Source organism: Panthera onca, chromosome E2 (assembly GCF_046562875.1).
Source record: "Panthera onca isolate mPanOnc1 chromosome E2, mPanOnc1 haplotype 2, whole genome shotgun sequence".
In the NCBI taxonomy this organism is placed as follows: domain Eukaryota; kingdom Metazoa; phylum Chordata; class Mammalia; order Carnivora; family Felidae; genus Panthera; species Panthera onca.
In genome coordinates, this window is record NC_138353.1 from 57,110,799 (window position 1) to 57,128,534 (window position 17,736).

Below are 17,736 nucleotides of genomic sequence, written 5' to 3' on the forward strand. Positions count from 1 at the left end.
AAAAAAAGTCCTGAGATGCAGTTGATAAATAACTCTGTAATTTTAGTTCTTTTGCAAAAAAAAAAAAAAAAAAGCAGGAAAAAAAAGGGTTAGGCAGTTTTCTGCATTCGTGACTCAAGATCAAGGTTTTTAAAGGACTTCTACAGTTTTCTAAAAATACCAAGGATGGAGTTTTCAGCCTCCTAATTCTCTCCCCGCCATGCCACACCCCTGGGCCGAATTAGCAGGTTTGATCGGTCTTGCTGTGCCTGTCGTCCAGATGCATCTCTGGGTTGCATTCAGTGCTTCCCAAGTCCCGGGTGAGGGCGGGGTCCCTGGGCTCAGGCGGGAGAATAATCTATGGTCTTCGTACAGAGGGTGATCATGGCCTGAGGCCCAGGCCCCCGCGGCGGGTGGTGCTGGTCAGGCCACCGTCCTCCTGTACCTCTCTGTCCTGGAGCCGCCAGCGAGGGGAAGGGGAAGGGGCGCCTGTGTGTGAGGCCACCTCCGGTGACACCATCGCTCCCTCCGACAGCTGCTGGAGGTGCCCAAACGCTCCCAGCGGGCCCTCTGCAAAGAAACACTCTGTCCTCTTGCAGGAACGCGGTGGAGGAAGGCAAGGGGATTTTTCATAACATCAAAAACTTCGTGCGGTTTCAGCTGAGCACGTAAGTCAAGGCCGGCGTCTCCGAGGGCTGTCGGGCTGCGTGTGCGTCCGGCGTGCAGCCATCGACGGTGCCCGGTGTGTGCCCCGCAGGAGCATCTCGGCCTTGAGCCTCATCACTCTGTCCACCGTGTGCGACCTGCCCAGCCCGCTCAACGCCATGCAGATCCTGTGGATCAACATCATCATGGACGGGCCACCGGCGCAGAGGTGAGGCGCCGGGCTGTCCGCGAGGCTCCGCCGCCCGCCCACTCTGCCGCCTCGGGTCCCTTGCACCGAGTACGGGACACCGTCCCCGGGAGTCCTGCAAAGCCGGTGTGGCACACTGTGGGGAAGACTGCCAGCGGGATGCCCTGGGCATGGGGGGAAGCACCTGTATGGGCAGCCGGGGCGGGCGGCGGAGGGGGGGATGTGCTCCCTGGGTGACTCCACGCCTCAGTCCCTCTCTTCACGTCCCCACTTGGGAGATGTCCTCTGTGATCGCTCTAACAGCAGCCCCCGGGCTCTCCCTCCTTACCCTGCTTTATTTGTCCCTAGAGGAGAAAATACGTTATGTCCTTGTTTATCTGATTATGACCCGTTTCCCCTATGGCAAGGTTTTTGTTCCTTGTAGCATTTCCCAGCTCCCGGGACGGTGCTTGGCACACAGTAGGTGGTCGGCGAGTTAGTTGCTGGGTGGATGGGTGAGAAGGGAGGGTGAGGGTAGCTGAACGGGCAGGAGGAAGAACCACCTTCGGAGTCGGGGAGCCAGACGTCCAGGAACAAGCGAGGCACTGGGTTCGAGCACACAGTACATGCTGTTGATTATATATGTGTGTGTGATATAAATGTGATACATATATGTTACCATGAATTATCACAGTTGTCGCCGCTGAGGGCAGGAGTCCCGCTTTGTCCCTCCGGGCCCAGGGGGAGGTCCCTCTTCACACGCTGGGAGCAGGGCCGGGAGGCAAGCTGGCCGCAGCCGTATCTGCAGCCGGCTTCCTCCTTGGTGCCCCGCGTCCCGTCTTCCGCTGGTCTAACCCCAGTCCCGCTGTTGCGCAGTCGGCTGAAGGCGGGTCCCTGGGGGGCGGCGTCTGGACCCCGTTTCTCCAGCCTGCTGGGCGTCCCCTTGTGATGGAAGCTGTGCGATCATGAGGGGTGACCCAGAGTGGCTCCGGGACGGTGGTGTGGTCGGCTGGGGGGTGGTTTTCCTCCGCCGTGCTCAGGGATGGGTGTGTGGCTGCCCCTGGGGCCCAGGCCGGAGGGGTGGGGGGGTGGGGACCCTGGAAGGAGTTAGGGCGAGGGCAGAGGATGTGAGGGGCAGGCTTCCAGCAAGGACGGAGAAGCCCCCCTAAGAGTGGGACCGGACCGAGCGCCTGCCAATGACCTGGGGGCACTTGGCCAAAGCGCCCTCTGTGCTGTGTCTTCGGGGCTGACCTGAGAGCCTGTACAGCTTCAGCACTTTAAGTGTCCTCGTGGTTTATGTCAAGGTTCCCCTGTCTTGTTCCGAGCAGCCTGGGGGTAGAGCCGGTTGACAAAGACGCCCTCCGACAGCCACCGCGGAACGTCAAGGACACGATTCTCAGCAAAGCCCTGATCCTGAAAATCCTCCTGTCGGCTGCTGTCATCATCAGCGGGACCCTCTTTATCTTCTGGAAAGAGGTGGGGCAAGTTCTCACTGGCTCGGCCTGTATTCGCTCAGCCCCTGTGGTGGGAGCCTAGCGGCTGTGCACCAAGCACCGGGGATGGTCCCCGCCCGGGCGCCTGGGGCTCCGGCTCTGACTGGGGAGACAGGTGCACATACAGGGGGCTGTCCCTGAGGGGGGGGCGGGGGACCAGGAGCTGACTTTGCAGAGGTGGGACAAGGCGGAAGGATAGGAGGCCCCCCTACCCTTCCCCGGGCAGGGAAAAGAAATCATTTTGTTCTAAAAGGGACCCGATGCCCCTGCCGCTTTCCATGGTCACCAGGAAACAATTTGCAATCTATTAGAAGGAAGTCCGTCTTATTCCCTGGAGGTGATTATTTGAGGGAGCTTAGGGGCCACCTTTCGGCGGCTCCAGGGGCCCCCGTGCTGACACGCGGTGCTCTCGGTGGAGACCCAGGCAAGTGGGGGCAGGACACGGGACCACCGCAGATTCTGTTTTTCTCCAGCCCCGCCCCCCAGAGGAGGGGCCTTGCGTTTTCCCCAGTTCTCACCTGCCCGGGAAGGTGTTGTGGCCGCCCGCCCGTGTCCAGCCTGTGCTCCACCTGCAGGAGGGGGACCCAGGCCCTCCTGTGCCAGCACGGTGGGCCTCAGTGTGGGGGGCCCCCCAGGGGCTCTGGAGTCAGGCTCTAACTCACGCCACCCCGGCCAGGGCGTCTGCGGGGAACCCTGGGACAGTGACAAGCTCGGGCAGGAAGGACCCGCCTCCCCTCAGGCAGGGAAGGTTCTCACCTTGGCTCCAGGCCAGGCCCGGGAGGAGACCTGCCTCAGGTCCCTACAGCAGCACCAGGGAGGGTGTGCGTCCTCTGTCCGTGACACTCAGTGGATGCAGCTATAGCCCTGTCCTGTCCCAGGAGGCAATGGCCCCTGCTGCAGGAAGGGATGCTCCCTTTACCTGTGCAGGGTTTCAGCTCGGGGGGGGGGGGGGGGTCGTGAGACACCCCTCTTACTCCAGCCCAGGGGGCGGTCGTGGTCAGTTCCTAGCAGAGCTGCTCTCTGCTGGGCCGTCCGGGCACCTCGAGTTCCTGCTCCCTCCGTGCTCATCATCACGAGAAGCACCCCCCCCTTCCCGGGGCCCGCCCACCCTGCGCTCCTCTGTGTTCCAGATCCCCGCAGACAAGGCGAGCACCCCGCGTACCACGACCATGACCTTCACCTGCTTTGTGTTCTTCGACCTCTTCAACGCCTTGACCTGCCGCTCTCAGGTGAGCCCTGGGCTGCCCTCCCCTCCCTTCCTGGCAGGACCCAGTCGCGCTCTCGGGGACGAATGCTGCGGCCGCGGCCCGAGTAGGCCTCTGTAAGCATTGCCGTCTGAGCCGTGGCTTGTGACCCGGCTGACACGTGCCCTTCTCCTCCCACAGACCAAGCTGATATTTGAGATCGGCTTTCTGCGGAACCCCATGTTCCTGTACTCGGTGCTGGGCTCCATTCTGGGCCAGCTGGCCGTGATTTACATCCCGCCCCTGCAGAAGATCTTCCAGACAGAGAACCTGGGTGCCCTCGGTGAGTGGGCGGGGACGTGGGGGGTCAGCAGAGGCCGGCACCTGCCGCCTGGGCGCCGACATGCGGTTTTCCAGGTGCGAAGTCCCTACGTGTGCCCGGCCGGCCGCACGGGGTGGGAGGGCGATGTGATGGGGTCGTGGAGTACACGGGGAACCAGAGGATGAGGCACCTCCACCGGGAGGGCCACCGGGGGCAGAAGGGGACACGGCCTCCCGGCCCCCCCCCCGTCCCAGGGCTGGCGGCTCAGAGCGACGCAGCAAGGCCCGGGGGCTGCACCATGGCGGGTCACAGTCCGGGCTCATTCTGCCCCTGCTGGCAGGGGGCTCGTGGGTCTTGGGCACCCGCTGACCCCAAGACAGGGAGCGGGCCACCCAGCAGCTCGGGCTAAACACAACATGATTCAATGACCACGGCCGTCCAGGGCCCCAAGCGCACCTGCCCCGGGGTGGAATCCTGGGGCTCCCCTGCCTCCCCACCCAGGCGGACGCGATTCCAGCCTTTTCTTTGTGAGCTGCCTGGGGTGACTGGCCGCCTTTGCCTGAAGCTAACAGAGCACACAAGTGGGAGGAGGGGAGGGGTGGGGGGAGGAGGGTACCTGAGCAACAGCAGTGACCGGTGCTACTTACGTGGTGGGAGCCAGCAGGTGGGGAGGCCGGCGTAGGTCATGGCCACAGGTCATGACACGGTCGGTTCGGAGGTGCTGGACAGGACTGCTCAGAACACGAGGCCGGGGTGGGGGGTGTCTGCCCTCAGGATGGATGGGGGAGGGTCCTGTTACTGCCGGAGGGGGTAGCGCACCCCCACCCCAGCCCCGAGCCCCCTGGAAGGACGGGGTGGTCCTGTGGAGCTGCACGGACATCCGTCCCTCCCGGGACGGGAAGTCCTGGTCCTCGGCTCCCGGGTCCTCGCCCCTCACCTCTGGGCTCTCTGCGACCAAAGCCGAGACGTGGGGAAGGGAGCCTCAGGGTGGCACCGTGCACTCTGACCCCCATCTTCTTTTCACCTTTTTGCAGACTTGTTGCTTTTAACCGCACTGGCTTCATCCGTGTTCATTTTGTCAGAGCTGCTCAAACTATGCGAAAAGTTCTGTTCCAGAGCCGAGAAAGCCCAGGTTCACCAGGAAGATGCATAGCGGCCCCCGCCTGCGTCCAACCCCTCAATAATCTATATTTTTATGTGACTGTGGCCCTCCCCCAGGCCCCCTCCCGAGGCACGCTTTTAGGACACCGTGCGGTAGGTCCCTCACCTGATCTGCTTCTTGGGAAACCGGCAGGAAGCCTGGGCCCGGGCCCGCGTCCACCCCAACCTCTCCGGCTGAGCTCTGGAGACCGCACGGCAACACCTTGCTATTTATTAAATCACAGTGATTTTTCTTAACCACGTCTGCCCACGTATTTGTGCCACAGCAGCCCCACACGAGGAAGAGGCCTCATGTCCTCAACCGTAAAGTGGGGGGCTTTGTACCCTTTTGTTAAGGGCTCTGCAGGTGCCTGGTAAATGGTTTTCCTACGGGTGGCCCCGGAGGGATCCCCACGCAGCCATTCGTTCATGACCCACGCATCTGGGGCGAGAGAGAGTCACGCCCCGGTGGCCTCAGCGAAGGCCTGGCCTTTTCCCTCTGGAACCGGGACCGGGGTGCTTGCCAGCCCCCTGAGCGTGAGCCCCCGGGGCCGGTCTTACCACAGGCCTGTCCGCCCAGCTCCAAGATGGCAGAGCCCACAGGGGGCAGGAACCGGCCACGCAGACCCAGCCGTGGAGCCCCAGCTTTCGTGAAATGAGCCCACGGCTGTAACCCCGCCCCCCAGTTATTAGCCTTTTCCAGAGAAACCCAACCAACAGGAGGGGGAGGGAATAGAGACTTGTTTTAACAAAGTGACCCACGCGACTGTCAGGCTGGCCCGTCCCCTGTGTTCGGGGAGGCGGGGTCTCCCGGGCAGCTCCAGGCAGAGACGGGCTCCCCTCCTCCTCCGGGATCCCAGGCCCTTCTCTTAAGCCTTTAAGGGACTGGATGAGGCTCACCCGCCCTCTGAAGGCAACCCGCTCTCTTCAAAGTTTACCGATATGAATGTTAATCACCCCCGAGAAACAGAGCTCACAGGAACATCTAGACTACTGTTTGGCCCCACGGCCGGGCGAAATTGACCCACAAAATAACCCTCACACCAGCCACGGTGGCTGTGAGGCCGGCCGTCTGGGCCAGGCCAGGGTGAGGGAGGTCAGAGTGGACCCCTGCAGCTGCCAGGCAGAGTTCCGGTTCCTTGGAAGTAGGATTTACGGCCTGGGTTGCACTGTTCTCTGCAGCCCCCACACGTGACCCCCACAGCTAAATGGGGACACGCACATGTGCCGGGCCGGCAGAAACATGATCGAGAGGGCTGCCTGGAGGGGGAGGCCACTCGCACAAGGATGGTACCTGCCCAGCAGCTGCCAACCCTTGATGACCCCTCAGAGAGACAGGCCGACACCTGCCCCGCGCACAAGCCTGTGCACAGCTCGACTCTGAGTCAGGACGCATCCAAGCAACGTGCTTCCCCTTAAAAAATAATCAAGACCCACCCCGGCCGACCGATACTTAGACTACGACATCAGAAAGTACCCTTCACCCCTATTTCTACCGTCCACGATAGCCCGAGGTAGATTGCAGATTAAGAGATGAAATAAACAAGTGCTAAGGCGAAACAACTAAAAACTAGACACAACGCCAACCATCAAGTCCAACGAATACGTCAGACTATACAGGCATCTTTTCATCAAAATACAGAAGACTTAGCCGGATTTCCACTTGTAAAACACCCACCCATCAACAGCAAAGGGACATTCACCAAAATACACAGAGGAAAGAGCAGAGATCAGTGAAGTCAACGACGCGGGTAGAAATCAAAAGCTCGTTCTTTGAAAATACCAATAAGATCGCCAGTCTTGCTAAAGGTTTACCAAAGGGAGACACACATGACCTCTGTTAGGAACGGAGGGGGTCTATCATGAGAGCCCCCTCCAGTGAATTCACAAGTTAGAGGAAATGAACCAGTTCCTTGAAAACCACAAGCTACTAACACGCACTGAAAAGGCAGGAACCCGAGTAATCCTAGAACGTGTGAGGACAGGGATGTAGTTAAAACCGATCCCCCAAAAAAGAAACTTTATGACTTCTGACACCAATCCAGAAGCAAGTTAATGAAGAAAAGATGGTCATTTCAGCTAATGGTGTGGGGACAGACATCTGCGGCCGAGAAAAGCCACCCTCGACTCAGACCTCACGCCCGCCACACAAATGAACTCAACATGAGCCACAGGCCAAAACAGAAAAACGGGACAGAAGAATCCTTGGGATCCCGGGTTAGGCAGAGTTCTTAGACATGACCCCACAAGGCCATCCCTAAAAGGTAAGAAAATTTGAGAAAATACCCTGTAGGGGAATTACTGGATCACACAGTAATTCTATTTTTAATTTTGTGAGGAACCAAAGAGAACAAAAATGCTCATTCAAAAAGATATATACAACCCTATGTTTACTGCAGCATTATTTACAATAGCTGAGATACGAATCAGCCCCAATGTCCTTCGGTCGATGAATGGATCAAGATGTGGGGTACACACACACACACACACACACACACACACACACACACACACACTGGAAGAGTACTCGGCCATAAAAAGAATGAAATCTTGCCATTTGCAGCTACACGGGTGCCTAGAGAGTATAACGCTAAGTGAAATAAGTCAAATACATGTGTCCTATGATTTCGCGCCTAAGTGCAATCAAAACCAAACAAACGAACGAAGAACAAAAGAGACAAACCAAAAGTCAGGCTCTTAACTCCAGAGAACAAACTGATGTCACTGGAGGGGGGGAGGGCAGGGAAATGGGTGAAACAGGTGAAGGGGATTGTGGGTAAGGACTTACCATGAGACGCACGGGGTGACGTACAGAAGGGCTGAGTCACCGTCTTGTACACCTGCAACTAACATCACTCTGCAATCCAACTATACTGGAATTAAAAAAAAAAATTTAGGTACAGACCTTAAAGAACTCCAAGAAATATAGAGAATTGTTGAATCATTGTGCTGTATACCTGCAACTAACCTAACATGGTAAATGAGGCTTGAATAAAAAAAAAAAAAAAAAAAAGTTTTTTTAATCCAGGAAAAAAAACTAACTGGATTCCACCAAAAGTGAAAGCATTTTGCCCATGAAAGTCACTAGTGGAGAGAATTTAAAAAAAAAAAAAGACTGGAAAATACGTATTTTCAAATCACAAACCCAACAATCGACTCTGATCCAAAATTAAAAAAAAAAAAAATTAAAATTTAACAAAAAAAACAGAAAAAGGGCACAAGCTCTTAAGAGGGCATAGAGGCAGTAAACACACCTCTCCGAACAGCTAAAAACATGCCCAGGACGCTGAGGGCACGAGGATGTGGGACAACCGGTGCCCGGACGTGTTGCGGGGCAGGGAGGTACCACAGCCGCTCTGGAGAACAGGCTGATGGCGTCCCATCTGGTCAAACACACGCTTAGCCTGTGACCCAGCCTCGCCACTCTAGGCACAGACCCTCGTGCCCACGGCAGCGTCACTCATAAGAGCCGCATCTTACAACCACCCACGCCTCCTTCTGCCAACGAGCGGCCCCCCCCACAGTGGAGGGCTCAGGAGCGTCCACGTCGCATCCTGGGTGTGTCCCCTGGGTGTCACGCCGAGTGGCAGAAACCCGTCTTACTGGTGACGTATGGTACGGTTCCATTTATACCTAACATCCTCGAAGTGACAATTAAGGTGACAGAGTGGATGACAGGTTGTCGGGGGTCAGCGTTAGGAGGGCGGGACTGGAAGAGGGGGAGCAGGAAGGAGTTTGGGAGGCAAATGCGACAGTTCTGGATCCTGACTGTAGCGAGGGTCACGTCAATCTCTACACGTGATCAAGTTTCCCAGGACTGATGGCAGGGGTCCCCAAGACCACCGTCGGGCTCAGTGAGGATGACCAGAAACTCTGTTCTTGGAACACTGCCGGTCCACCCCGCGGCTGGCGCTGATGTGTATCCTCCCCCGTAACAAGCCTGACCAACAGCCCAACAGGTTTCGGTGAGTTCTGTCTCTTCAGCAAACTGTCCAACCTGAGGGCGACTTGGGGGGCCCTCGGACCGCGTAGTGGGTGTCGGGAGGCTTGGGCAGACTTTGCCATCTGGAAGACTGTGCCCCTAGCCTTGAGTGTGCCTGAAAGCAGGGGCTTTGGAAAAACTGGCGGCATTCGAATAAGGTCTATGCGTCGTTGCTAATATCGTGCCGATGCCAGCGTCCTGCTTGGGTGGCTGTGCTCTGATTAGGGAAGATGTTTTCATTAGGCGAAGCTGGGAGAGGAGCGCCCAGGAACTCTCAGCACCGGTTTTGCAGCCTCTAGGTCGATTCAAGTTACGTCAAAATAAAGTTTATAAGAAAAAAAAGACTCCGAAAAATCAAGCTAAAATATACCAGGCAAACTCCAAGCAACACACACAGCGGCGTGACATCATTAACGGCAGGCAAGATTAAGATCGAGGCCAAAAGCATGAGGGAAGGCAGGGCAGGGAATTCAACGAGATATATTCACCACTGAAAATCCAACGGGCACACGGCAACTCGACATCCACACTCACAGGGCACCGTACGGCAAATGTAGGAAGACACACAGGGAATTCATTCAGGGACTCTACCTGGTCACAGCAAAGGGCACAACTAAAACCACAATCCCAAGTAGACAGGACATAGGTGACTCCCCTAATTACTATTTATTAAAACTGAAAGTGAACAGCCCCATTTGTAGGAGAATTCTCCAGCCCACAAAAATTTTTAAACTCTTGGCTCCAAGTGGAAAGCTCTGAGTACGGGGGCGCCTGGGGGGGTGCTCAGTCGGTTGAGCCTCCGACTTCGGCTCAGGTCACGATCTCACGGTTCGTGAGTCCGAGCCCCACGTCGGGCCCTGTGCTGACGGCTCGGAGCCTGGAGCCTGCTTCGGATGCTGCGTCTCCCTCTGTCTGCCCCTCCCCTGTGTGTGTCTCTCTCTAAGAGAAATAAAGATTTAACAAAATCTAGAAGCCAACCACGAACACAGAACACATCTATCAGAGTCTATACAGTATTACCAAAGAAGGCGGAGCTCAAAGAGAAAAGTGATACCTCTATATACGCATTTACTTCCATTCTTCATGTAGGAACTTAACAATCAACTCAAATTGGAAAAAGAAACAAACAGCAGGAGATACTATAAAAGCAAAATTAATTTAAAAGAAAAACAGAATTGCTACAACACAATGTAGGAAAAATGGAAGTAAAAAGCCACAGCTCAAAAGATTTCACGTAACTGGTCAAACGTACGTAAGTTAACTTGAAAACTTGCATAAGATGAAAAACTTACCAGGATATAAAAAATCGTCAGAATGGATTTTATTCTTAACCGACTGAGCCCCCCAGATGCCCCAGACTAACCTATTTGAACACACAAGTACTGAACCCAGTCCAACTGAATTCACACATTCGAGGCTTGGCAGTTTAAATACAAACCAGCTTGGGGCGCCTGGGTGGCTTAGTCGGTTGAGTGTCCGACTTCAGCTCAGGTCACGATCTCACGGTCCCTGAGTTCGAGCCCCGCGTCGGGCTCTGTGCTGACGGCTCAGAGCCTGGAGCCTGTTTCAGATTCTGTGTCTCCCTCTCTCTCTGCCCCTCCCCTGCTCATGCTCTGTCTCTCTCTGTCTCAAAAATAAATAAAAACATTAAAAAAATTAAAGAAAAAATAAATACAAACACTGCTCAGCAGCTGGAGCCCTACTGATTTGGGTTCCTTATTTAAGAGGGAAAACCTTTTTATAACATTCCCCATCTAGACGGAAACTTTTAACGTAAATACAGATGGATCCTTCCTTTACGTGGAAATGTATCTGAAAAGCACCCTGCTTCACGGTAAAAGACCAGGTGCATTTCCATCAAAGTCAGGAATGGTGAGGGCCTATCACTGCTATTGAAGTTCTTAAAGAATTTGCTGATACAATTAAAAGAATAAAAGGCCTAGAAAGTGCAGAGTAGGGAAATTCTCCTCATTTCCAGGTACACAATCATTAACAATTGCATTCAACACGCTGTATGTACCTACCTCGCAAACTTGCACAGACTCCTGTATCCGTCAGATCTCAATAAGGCTGGACGGAAAAAGAAGAAATCACAGGGGCCAAAACACTAAGCCTGGGGACTCCTTACAAAGGCCCACTCTCAGGTCTCTCCCCAGCCCTGCCATCTGCACCTCAGGAGGCTTTCTAGAGAATTCTGAGGCCCAAGGTTCAAAACCCCCAGACCAAAGAATTCAGCAAGGTAGCTGGGGTACAAAACTAGGTAGAAAGATCAAGGGCTTTCCTATGTTTAAACAATCCTCAGGAGGAAAAAAAAAAAATCCATATACAGTGCCGATCCCAACGACAAAATCTACATCGCAAACTTCGATGTTCCCATCCTCGGGGACAGGAGGAAGCCACATCCGCCAGATGTCTGCCCTGCCTGTGCCAATCTACGTTCGATGCGGTCTCCAACATACACCCATCAAACTTTTTAGAAGGGTTACCAGCCGTTGGAGAAAATCAACAGGCAGGCATAGGGAGGAACATTCCAAAAGAAACCCGGAAGTCATCGGGGAACAGCTCTGGCATTTTTTATCACAAAACACCACGACTTAAAGCATGAGGTAGAGACTCAAGTTCAAAGAGACACTCAGGTGATGAGAGAGACAGTAGAACTTCTAAGTCAGTGGGAGAGAAATGTACCACTTAATATAAAAGATACTGGAATTTATTTTGGGACAAGATAGAGGTACATTTGAAAATACGTTTTGAATGGGGGCGCCTGGGTGGCTCAGTCGGTTAAGCATCCGGCTCTGGCTCAGGTCACGATCTCGTGGTCTGTGGGTTCGAGCCCCGCGTCGGGCTCTGGGCTGATGGCTCGGAGCCTGGAGCCCGTGTCGGAGTCTGTGTCTCCCTCTCTCTCTGCCCCTCCCCTGCTCACGCTCTCCCTCTGTCTCAAAAATAAATAACACATTAAAAAAAAAAAAACTTTAAATACGTTTTGAATGGATCAAAAATTTAGAAGGAAAAATGCAAAGCAGAGGGGCAGCAGCAGAAAACAGGATTTTTTTTTTTTTTTTTAAATCACAGAGTGGGCAAAAAACTTTCCAAGCATACCACTAATCTCAGAAGCCGTCAGAGGAAACGCTGGCCAAATGGGACAAAATGCGAAATTCACATATAGAAAAATCAAGTCCGACAAACTGGAGAAAAATACTTGGCATGCAAGTCACCAGCTACTTTGCTTCGTTCCAAAAAGCACTCTTGCACATCATTCAGAAGAAAACCGACACCCTAGGACACCAGGAGGGCAGGACACAGACGGCTTTTGAAAAAATAAAGCTGAGGGGCGCCTGGGTGGCTCAGTCGGTTAAGCGTCCGACTTCGGCTCAGGTCATGATCTCGCGGTCCGTGAGTTCGAGCCCCGCATCGGGCTCTGTGCTGACAGCTCAGAGCCTGGAGCCTGTTTCAGATTCTGTGTCTCCCTCTCTCTGACCCTCCCCCGATCATGCTCTGTCTCTCTCTGTCTCAAAAATAAATAAACGTTTGAAAAAATAAAGCTGAGACGTGATCAGGTCCACGAAAACGAAGTTTTAACACAGTGTCCACACCAACGCAGCAAACAGGTGCTCCCGTACGGCAGGGCTATAAAACCTCAAAAGAGGTTGGCTCATGTGTCAGCCTCTAAAGAGGCATTTTTTGGATCCAACCATTCAACTTCTAAGAGTTTCTTCTTCCCGACAAAAATCACAGATGGGGAGACTCAGTGATCTCCACCAAAAAAAATTAAGTGCGGGGGACACACCGTCACGGAAAACACAGTTACGCCGGGTGTGCAAGGAGTCCCCTCGTGGTTTTCTCATGAGTGGCTCTGCCTCCCGGGGAGGAAAAGAGCTGGACGGAGATGTAAGCCTGCGTGTTTCAAGCTTCCTTACTGTGTACACCTCTGGCCATTTTTTTAAGTAAAGGAAACGCGGTGGGGAAAAAGCTAACAGTAGCCATGGTCGCACCACAAACGACATGCTTTTGCCTCCTCCTTCGAGCACCTTCTGGGGCCCTGATTGGTCTTCACTCAAGGGGAAACCACGGGTCCCCAATTCTTATTCCTGTTGCACAAAAGAACCAACTCTTCATTTGTTAAAACCACATGCTTCCCAGGCCCGGTGGCGCGTGTGCAGAGAGCAGGTCTGTGTGCGGAGAGCCTCGCACCAAAAGAGGTCATCGGAAGGCTGAACGCCCCCCCACCCCCGACCCCAGGCTGCCGAGCGCCCGGAGGCGCCCGCCCTTCCTCGTGTGAGGGTGCCGTCTTGGGAGACAGACCCTGGGCTGTAATCTGAACTCTGATGAGAATGAGCACAAGGAAGGAAAGCAGGCCGACCAAGTCTGACCCTCTCTGACAGCCATAAACAGAGGCAGCAGTGAAGGTATTTAAGGTACAGATACCAACAGACCTGTTATTAGTGAGGCATGGAGTTGCATTGACAAAAAAAATGTTTTTTATATTTGTTCCTTTTTGAGAGAGACAGAGTGTGAGTGGGGGAGGGGCAGAGAGGGGGAGACACAGAATCGGAAGCAGGCTCCAGGCTCCGAGCTGTCGGCACAGAGCCCGACGTGGGGCTCGAACCCACGAACCTTGACATGGTGACCTGGGCTGAAGTCGGACGCCCGACCGACTGAGCCACCCAGGCGCCCCTAGTTTCCTTTCCGTGAAAGCAAATTCCTCAACAAACTGAAGGTGCAGGACCTACCTAACTCTTCGGATTTACGGTAATAAATAGAACTTACTACAGAGAGATCTGAGGATCCTAATGTCCTGTGCCTGGGATCCCAGCAGCTGAGGACAGCACACAACGTACCAGAGGAGCTTATTAAAAGCCGGCTTTTTCAAGCAGAATCAACAGTGACTAAGTCTGTGTCAGGCCGCTGTCCCTCTGCATGCTGGCCGGACACGCGCGTGCCTTCTGGAAGCTAGGTTGCAAGGCCCCCTGCTTGGCCGGGGGGTAACTGCCGAGTGTAAAGTTGGAGGAGCCTCCTGGCAGCAAAAGCAGAAGCTGAAAAAAGCCCACAGCTCAGTTGACGACGGCTTAGAATCCGGCGATGTCGATCATAAGGGGTCACGTTCTTCGTCAGATCTGCAGAAGGTGAAAAGTCTACGGCGAGAGAGGCGAAGAAGAGATACGTGTTCTGGAGACGAGCACACAGCTCTTTGGGGAAGGACTTCTCAGTGAGGCTAGTTTCCTCCAGCCCGTCTCAGACACCGACCTAGATCCCAGTTAGCGGCCGGGGTCACTCGAGTTGGTTCAGAGTGAGTCCCTGCTATCGAATGGCCCGTCACCCCCCCTCTGGGAGCCGCTCTGGGCCAGGGGGCGACACCGAGGAGGCGGTGCCAGGGTCAGGAACCCGGGTCAGTACTTCCCAGCGACTCACCACCAGTTTATGCGACGGGACGTGGCGGGGCTTCCGCCCTGCCCACGTTTAAATCGGTGACAGAACCACACCTCGGCAGCGATCCGTAGATCATGGCACAGGCCCCTTTAAAACCAGCTGAGAAGGGCGGATGTGGAACCCGGTTGCAAACCACTGAGGACCCGTCGCACGGGGACACCTGCTCTCTCCCGAGTCTTTGGCTCTCCCTGCCCCCCCCCCCCCCCCGCAGCACACTGTTTGTGCTGCTTTATCAACACAGAAATTTCATGTCAGGGGAAGCTGCTCCCCAAAAGCGCGGAGACCCACACCCCAATGCCTCTGCCCTTGACCAGCTGAAATGCAACATCAAGGCACGGTTTCGGCTGCAGGGTCCTGAGCAGAGGCCAAGCGCCCCCGGCACGTGGAACCCGTCCTGCGCGGCAGGAAGGCACGTGCCCATCAAATGCCCACTCCAGCAGAGGCCTCGGCGTCTGTGTCCCCGGATTGCCTCGGCAAGAAACAACACAAGGACCAGGTTGCTGGCCCTCGGGACTTCTGGGAGAGGCACTGACCAATCCGTATACGGCAGCAAAGGAATTTTACTGCGTTCCGGGTGGTCCCGGACATGACCAGCATGGCTCTGTGTTGAACTTGAGCACGTGCGACAGAGGGAGGGGTCTGCAAGCTGTGCCCTGCACAGGGCAGCCGGGATCCAGCTGTGGGGAGGCCCGAGCCCGGGGGGCTCTTCACTCATCCTCCGGGGCGTCCTGGAGCCCTTGGCTGTGGCGAGGGCGCCCGATGATCTCCAGCAGCGCCTGGGCCTCAGGGTCCACAGCCAGGATGCTCCTGTTCCTCTGGGCCTTGGGAAGAAGGGAAGGGAGGTGAGCGTCTCCCCGACAGCCGGGGACAAGCAGGAACGTCCTGCTGACTTCAAGCTCATGACAGCAGGATCAGTATCCCACTGTTGGCCACAAGGAGAACACAGTGGGGGCTCTGGCACCCTCAGTGAGGTGCCCCCCAGCCTGGGAACCATCGTTGGGGGTCATGAGGGGCAGAGGGCCCATCGCAGGACCCCGGAACGAGAAGGAACCCCAGAGCCCCCTCATCTTGCAGACAGGCTGTGCACCCGCCCGGGTTCCCACCTGGGGCAGGAACCTGTTCCAGAACCGGTTTCCTCTACCAAACCGCACGGAGCCCGACAGGACTCCGAGCTCTGCCCTTCACCCGCGGGCATCTCTCCGTCCAGCAGCAGCCGCTGGGAATGAGTTCCGGATAAACCGCCTCCAGATGCAGGAGCACAGGGGCAGCGCGCAGAGAGCGGACAGACAGCACACGGAGAGACGACAGGCGACATGCAGAGAGCAGAGACGCGGAGAGACAGGCGACACGCGGAGAGAGGAGAGATGGCCCACAGAGAGACGACATGCGACAGGTGGAGAGGGGAGAGACATGACGCAGAGAGCAGAGACGCCGAGAGAGGAGAGACGGCCCGCGGAGACACGACACGCGGAGCGACGGCCCGCGCTCACCTGCTGCGAGCCCGGCGCCTCGCTCACTGCCCACACCTCCATCTTCTCAAACCGGAAGTCCTCCTGGGCGGACAGCTGAGGGCTGTGGTACGTGGTGCACTTGGGCTTGGCCTTGCTGTGTCCTTTCCCGAAATCGACATCAACCCACAGCCCAAAGTAATTGTGCTGTCCGCCCATGCCCTGCAGGGGGGTGGGGGCCGAGCGTCAGCGCCTCCTCCGTCCGACGCCCCGCCCGCACCTGCCTTAAGCCCCAGACGGAGACCAGGCGGCTCAGAGGCTCAGAGGCGGATGCGGTTTTCCTCCGCCTTTTTTTAACTGCGAGACACACACACAGCGCGGCAATTTCAGCATCCCGGCACCCGTCCCAAGCCGCTAAGACGGTCATAGCGGCGCCTCCTCCCGGGGCCGCGCTGGCCGGGGGCACCAGTGACAGCAGAGCAGGCCCAAAACCGGAGGCCACGGCCCGGAGACCCCAACCGTGAAAGGAGGAGGCGAGAGGTCAGCACGGATCCCGAGGTTGGAAAATCCGCGTCCGGACCCCCGGACAGGTGCCTGGCTCGCTCAGACCGGGACACTGCACGTCGCCTACGGTGTGTGGGCGACCGCAGGGACCAGACACAGGAAGCAGACCCGGGGCGACTCATGCCCGTTCTCTCCGCGCCCCTCCCCCCACAGTCACGCTCAGCCGGGGGACCGAACTGATGAGCTTCCCCGACGTCCCCACCACCTCCGCCCTCTGGCGCCCCTGGTGGCCGGCGACTGAAGTTGAGCGACAGACCACAGCAGGAGCTGCCGACTCTCAGCGCTGCGTCTCTCTCGGGCTGATTACTGAGGACCCACTGGGTGCTGCTCTGGAAACCACCCAACTGCCCTTTCCAGGGTCCTCAGGCGGCCCCGCGGGGGCCCTGCAGCAGCCTGGGAAGGAACACGGGGGCGTCTCCGTCGGGACAAGGTGGACCCGCGAGCACAGAGCTGGAGTTTCCCGAAAGCTGCTTTGTGTTAAGAAGCAGAGAAAAGAGACAGGCTGGGGAGCTGGCAGGGGACCCGTTTGTCACGCGAACAGAGCTGGCTCACAGGTACAGGTGGGGGCCCGTTGGTGGGCACCCGACCCAGCTCCCACCCTTGGCCTTCACCCCCATCCTCTTCGTCCTGTGGCTGAGTCTCGGGCCGCAGCACAGAGCAGATAGTAGGTGTGTTCACCCTGACGGGAGCCCCGGTTTTGTGAGTCGCCCACTGACAACGCCCGATGGGTCCAGGGCGGGACCCAGGTCGGGGCGTGCCCCTCCCCCAGCTCATGGCCAGCCACAAAGGCCAAGGCCGGCCAGCTGACCCCGGGAAAACGAGCCGCGTCCACCGTTTGCACACCAGCCACTGACACACACCCCGACCGTGCAGGAGAGACTTCCGTCCCAGCTGTCACGCCAGCACGGAGACCCGCGCAGAATGAACACGGCCCACGCACGCGACCCAGTGCATACGGCTCCCCTGGCTCGCGGTGAGAGCGTTGGCCTGGGCACATCAGGACTGGCCCTGCTGCGGGAAGGACAGCACCAAGGTGGCACGTCCCCTGCTCTCCTCAAGTCCTTACCAGGCCGTTTGGGATGGTCTGCTGCCCGTGATTCAGGTACATGTAGTGGTCGTTGTAGCCCGTGGAGGTATACACAGCCATGCGGGGGGAGGTGGAGAACAGGAAGCACCTGTCGTCCCCTGAAAGTGAGCAGGGTGTGGACAAGCAGGGTCACCAATGTGAGCTGGGCACCAGGACAAGCAGGGACTACAAACAAGCCACAGCTCACAAGGCAAACTCTGCACACGGGTCTTCCTGTGCCCATGGAGCTCACCGCACACTGGGACTGTGGCCACCAGGGGTCAGTGGGCAGGTCCCAG

The 17,736-nt window shown here is 56.5% G+C and overlaps 2 protein-coding genes across 6 annotated transcripts in view; one reads left to right on the forward strand and one right to left on the reverse strand.

Annotated features, from left to right (window-relative positions):
• Positions 1-5,208, forward strand: part of ATP2C2 (ATPase secretory pathway Ca2+ transporting 2) — a 63,145-nt gene extending 57,937 nt beyond the window's left edge. The window contains exons 22-28 of one of the 2 annotated variants that reach the window (XM_081791571.1): positions 579-647; positions 737-853; positions 2,140-2,287; positions 2,558-2,641; positions 3,435-3,533; positions 3,690-3,831; positions 4,845-5,208. In XM_081791571.1, the coding sequence (XP_081647697.1) occupies positions 579-647; positions 737-853; positions 2,140-2,287; positions 2,558-2,641; positions 3,435-3,533; positions 3,690-3,831; positions 4,845-4,963 (778 nt within the window). In that variant the 3' untranslated portion in view covers positions 4,964-5,208. The remainder of the gene's footprint in view (positions 1-578; positions 648-736; positions 854-2,139; positions 2,288-2,557; positions 2,642-3,434; positions 3,534-3,689; positions 3,832-4,844) is intronic. The other variant, XM_078439111.2, reaches the window with a different exon arrangement.
• Positions 5,078-17,736, reverse strand: part of MEAK7 (MTOR associated protein MEAK7) — a 30,380-nt gene continuing 17,721 nt past the window's right edge. Inside the window, exons 7-11 of one of the 4 annotated variants that reach the window (XR_013552580.2) lie at positions 17,438-17,556; positions 15,850-16,029; positions 13,700-15,180; positions 7,739-7,823; positions 5,078-5,177 (exon numbers count right to left, since the gene is read on the reverse strand). Coding sequence is in view for 1 of the 4 variants with exons in the window: in XM_078439112.2 (XP_078295238.1) it covers positions 15,067-15,180; positions 15,850-16,029; positions 17,438-17,556 (413 nt within the window). In the remaining 3 variants the exon portion in view is untranslated. Of the gene's footprint in view, positions 7,824-12,535; positions 15,181-15,849; positions 16,030-17,433; positions 17,557-17,736 lie in introns of those variants that run through there. The other 3 variants (XR_013552579.2, XM_078439112.2, XR_013552581.2) reach the window with 3 other exon arrangements.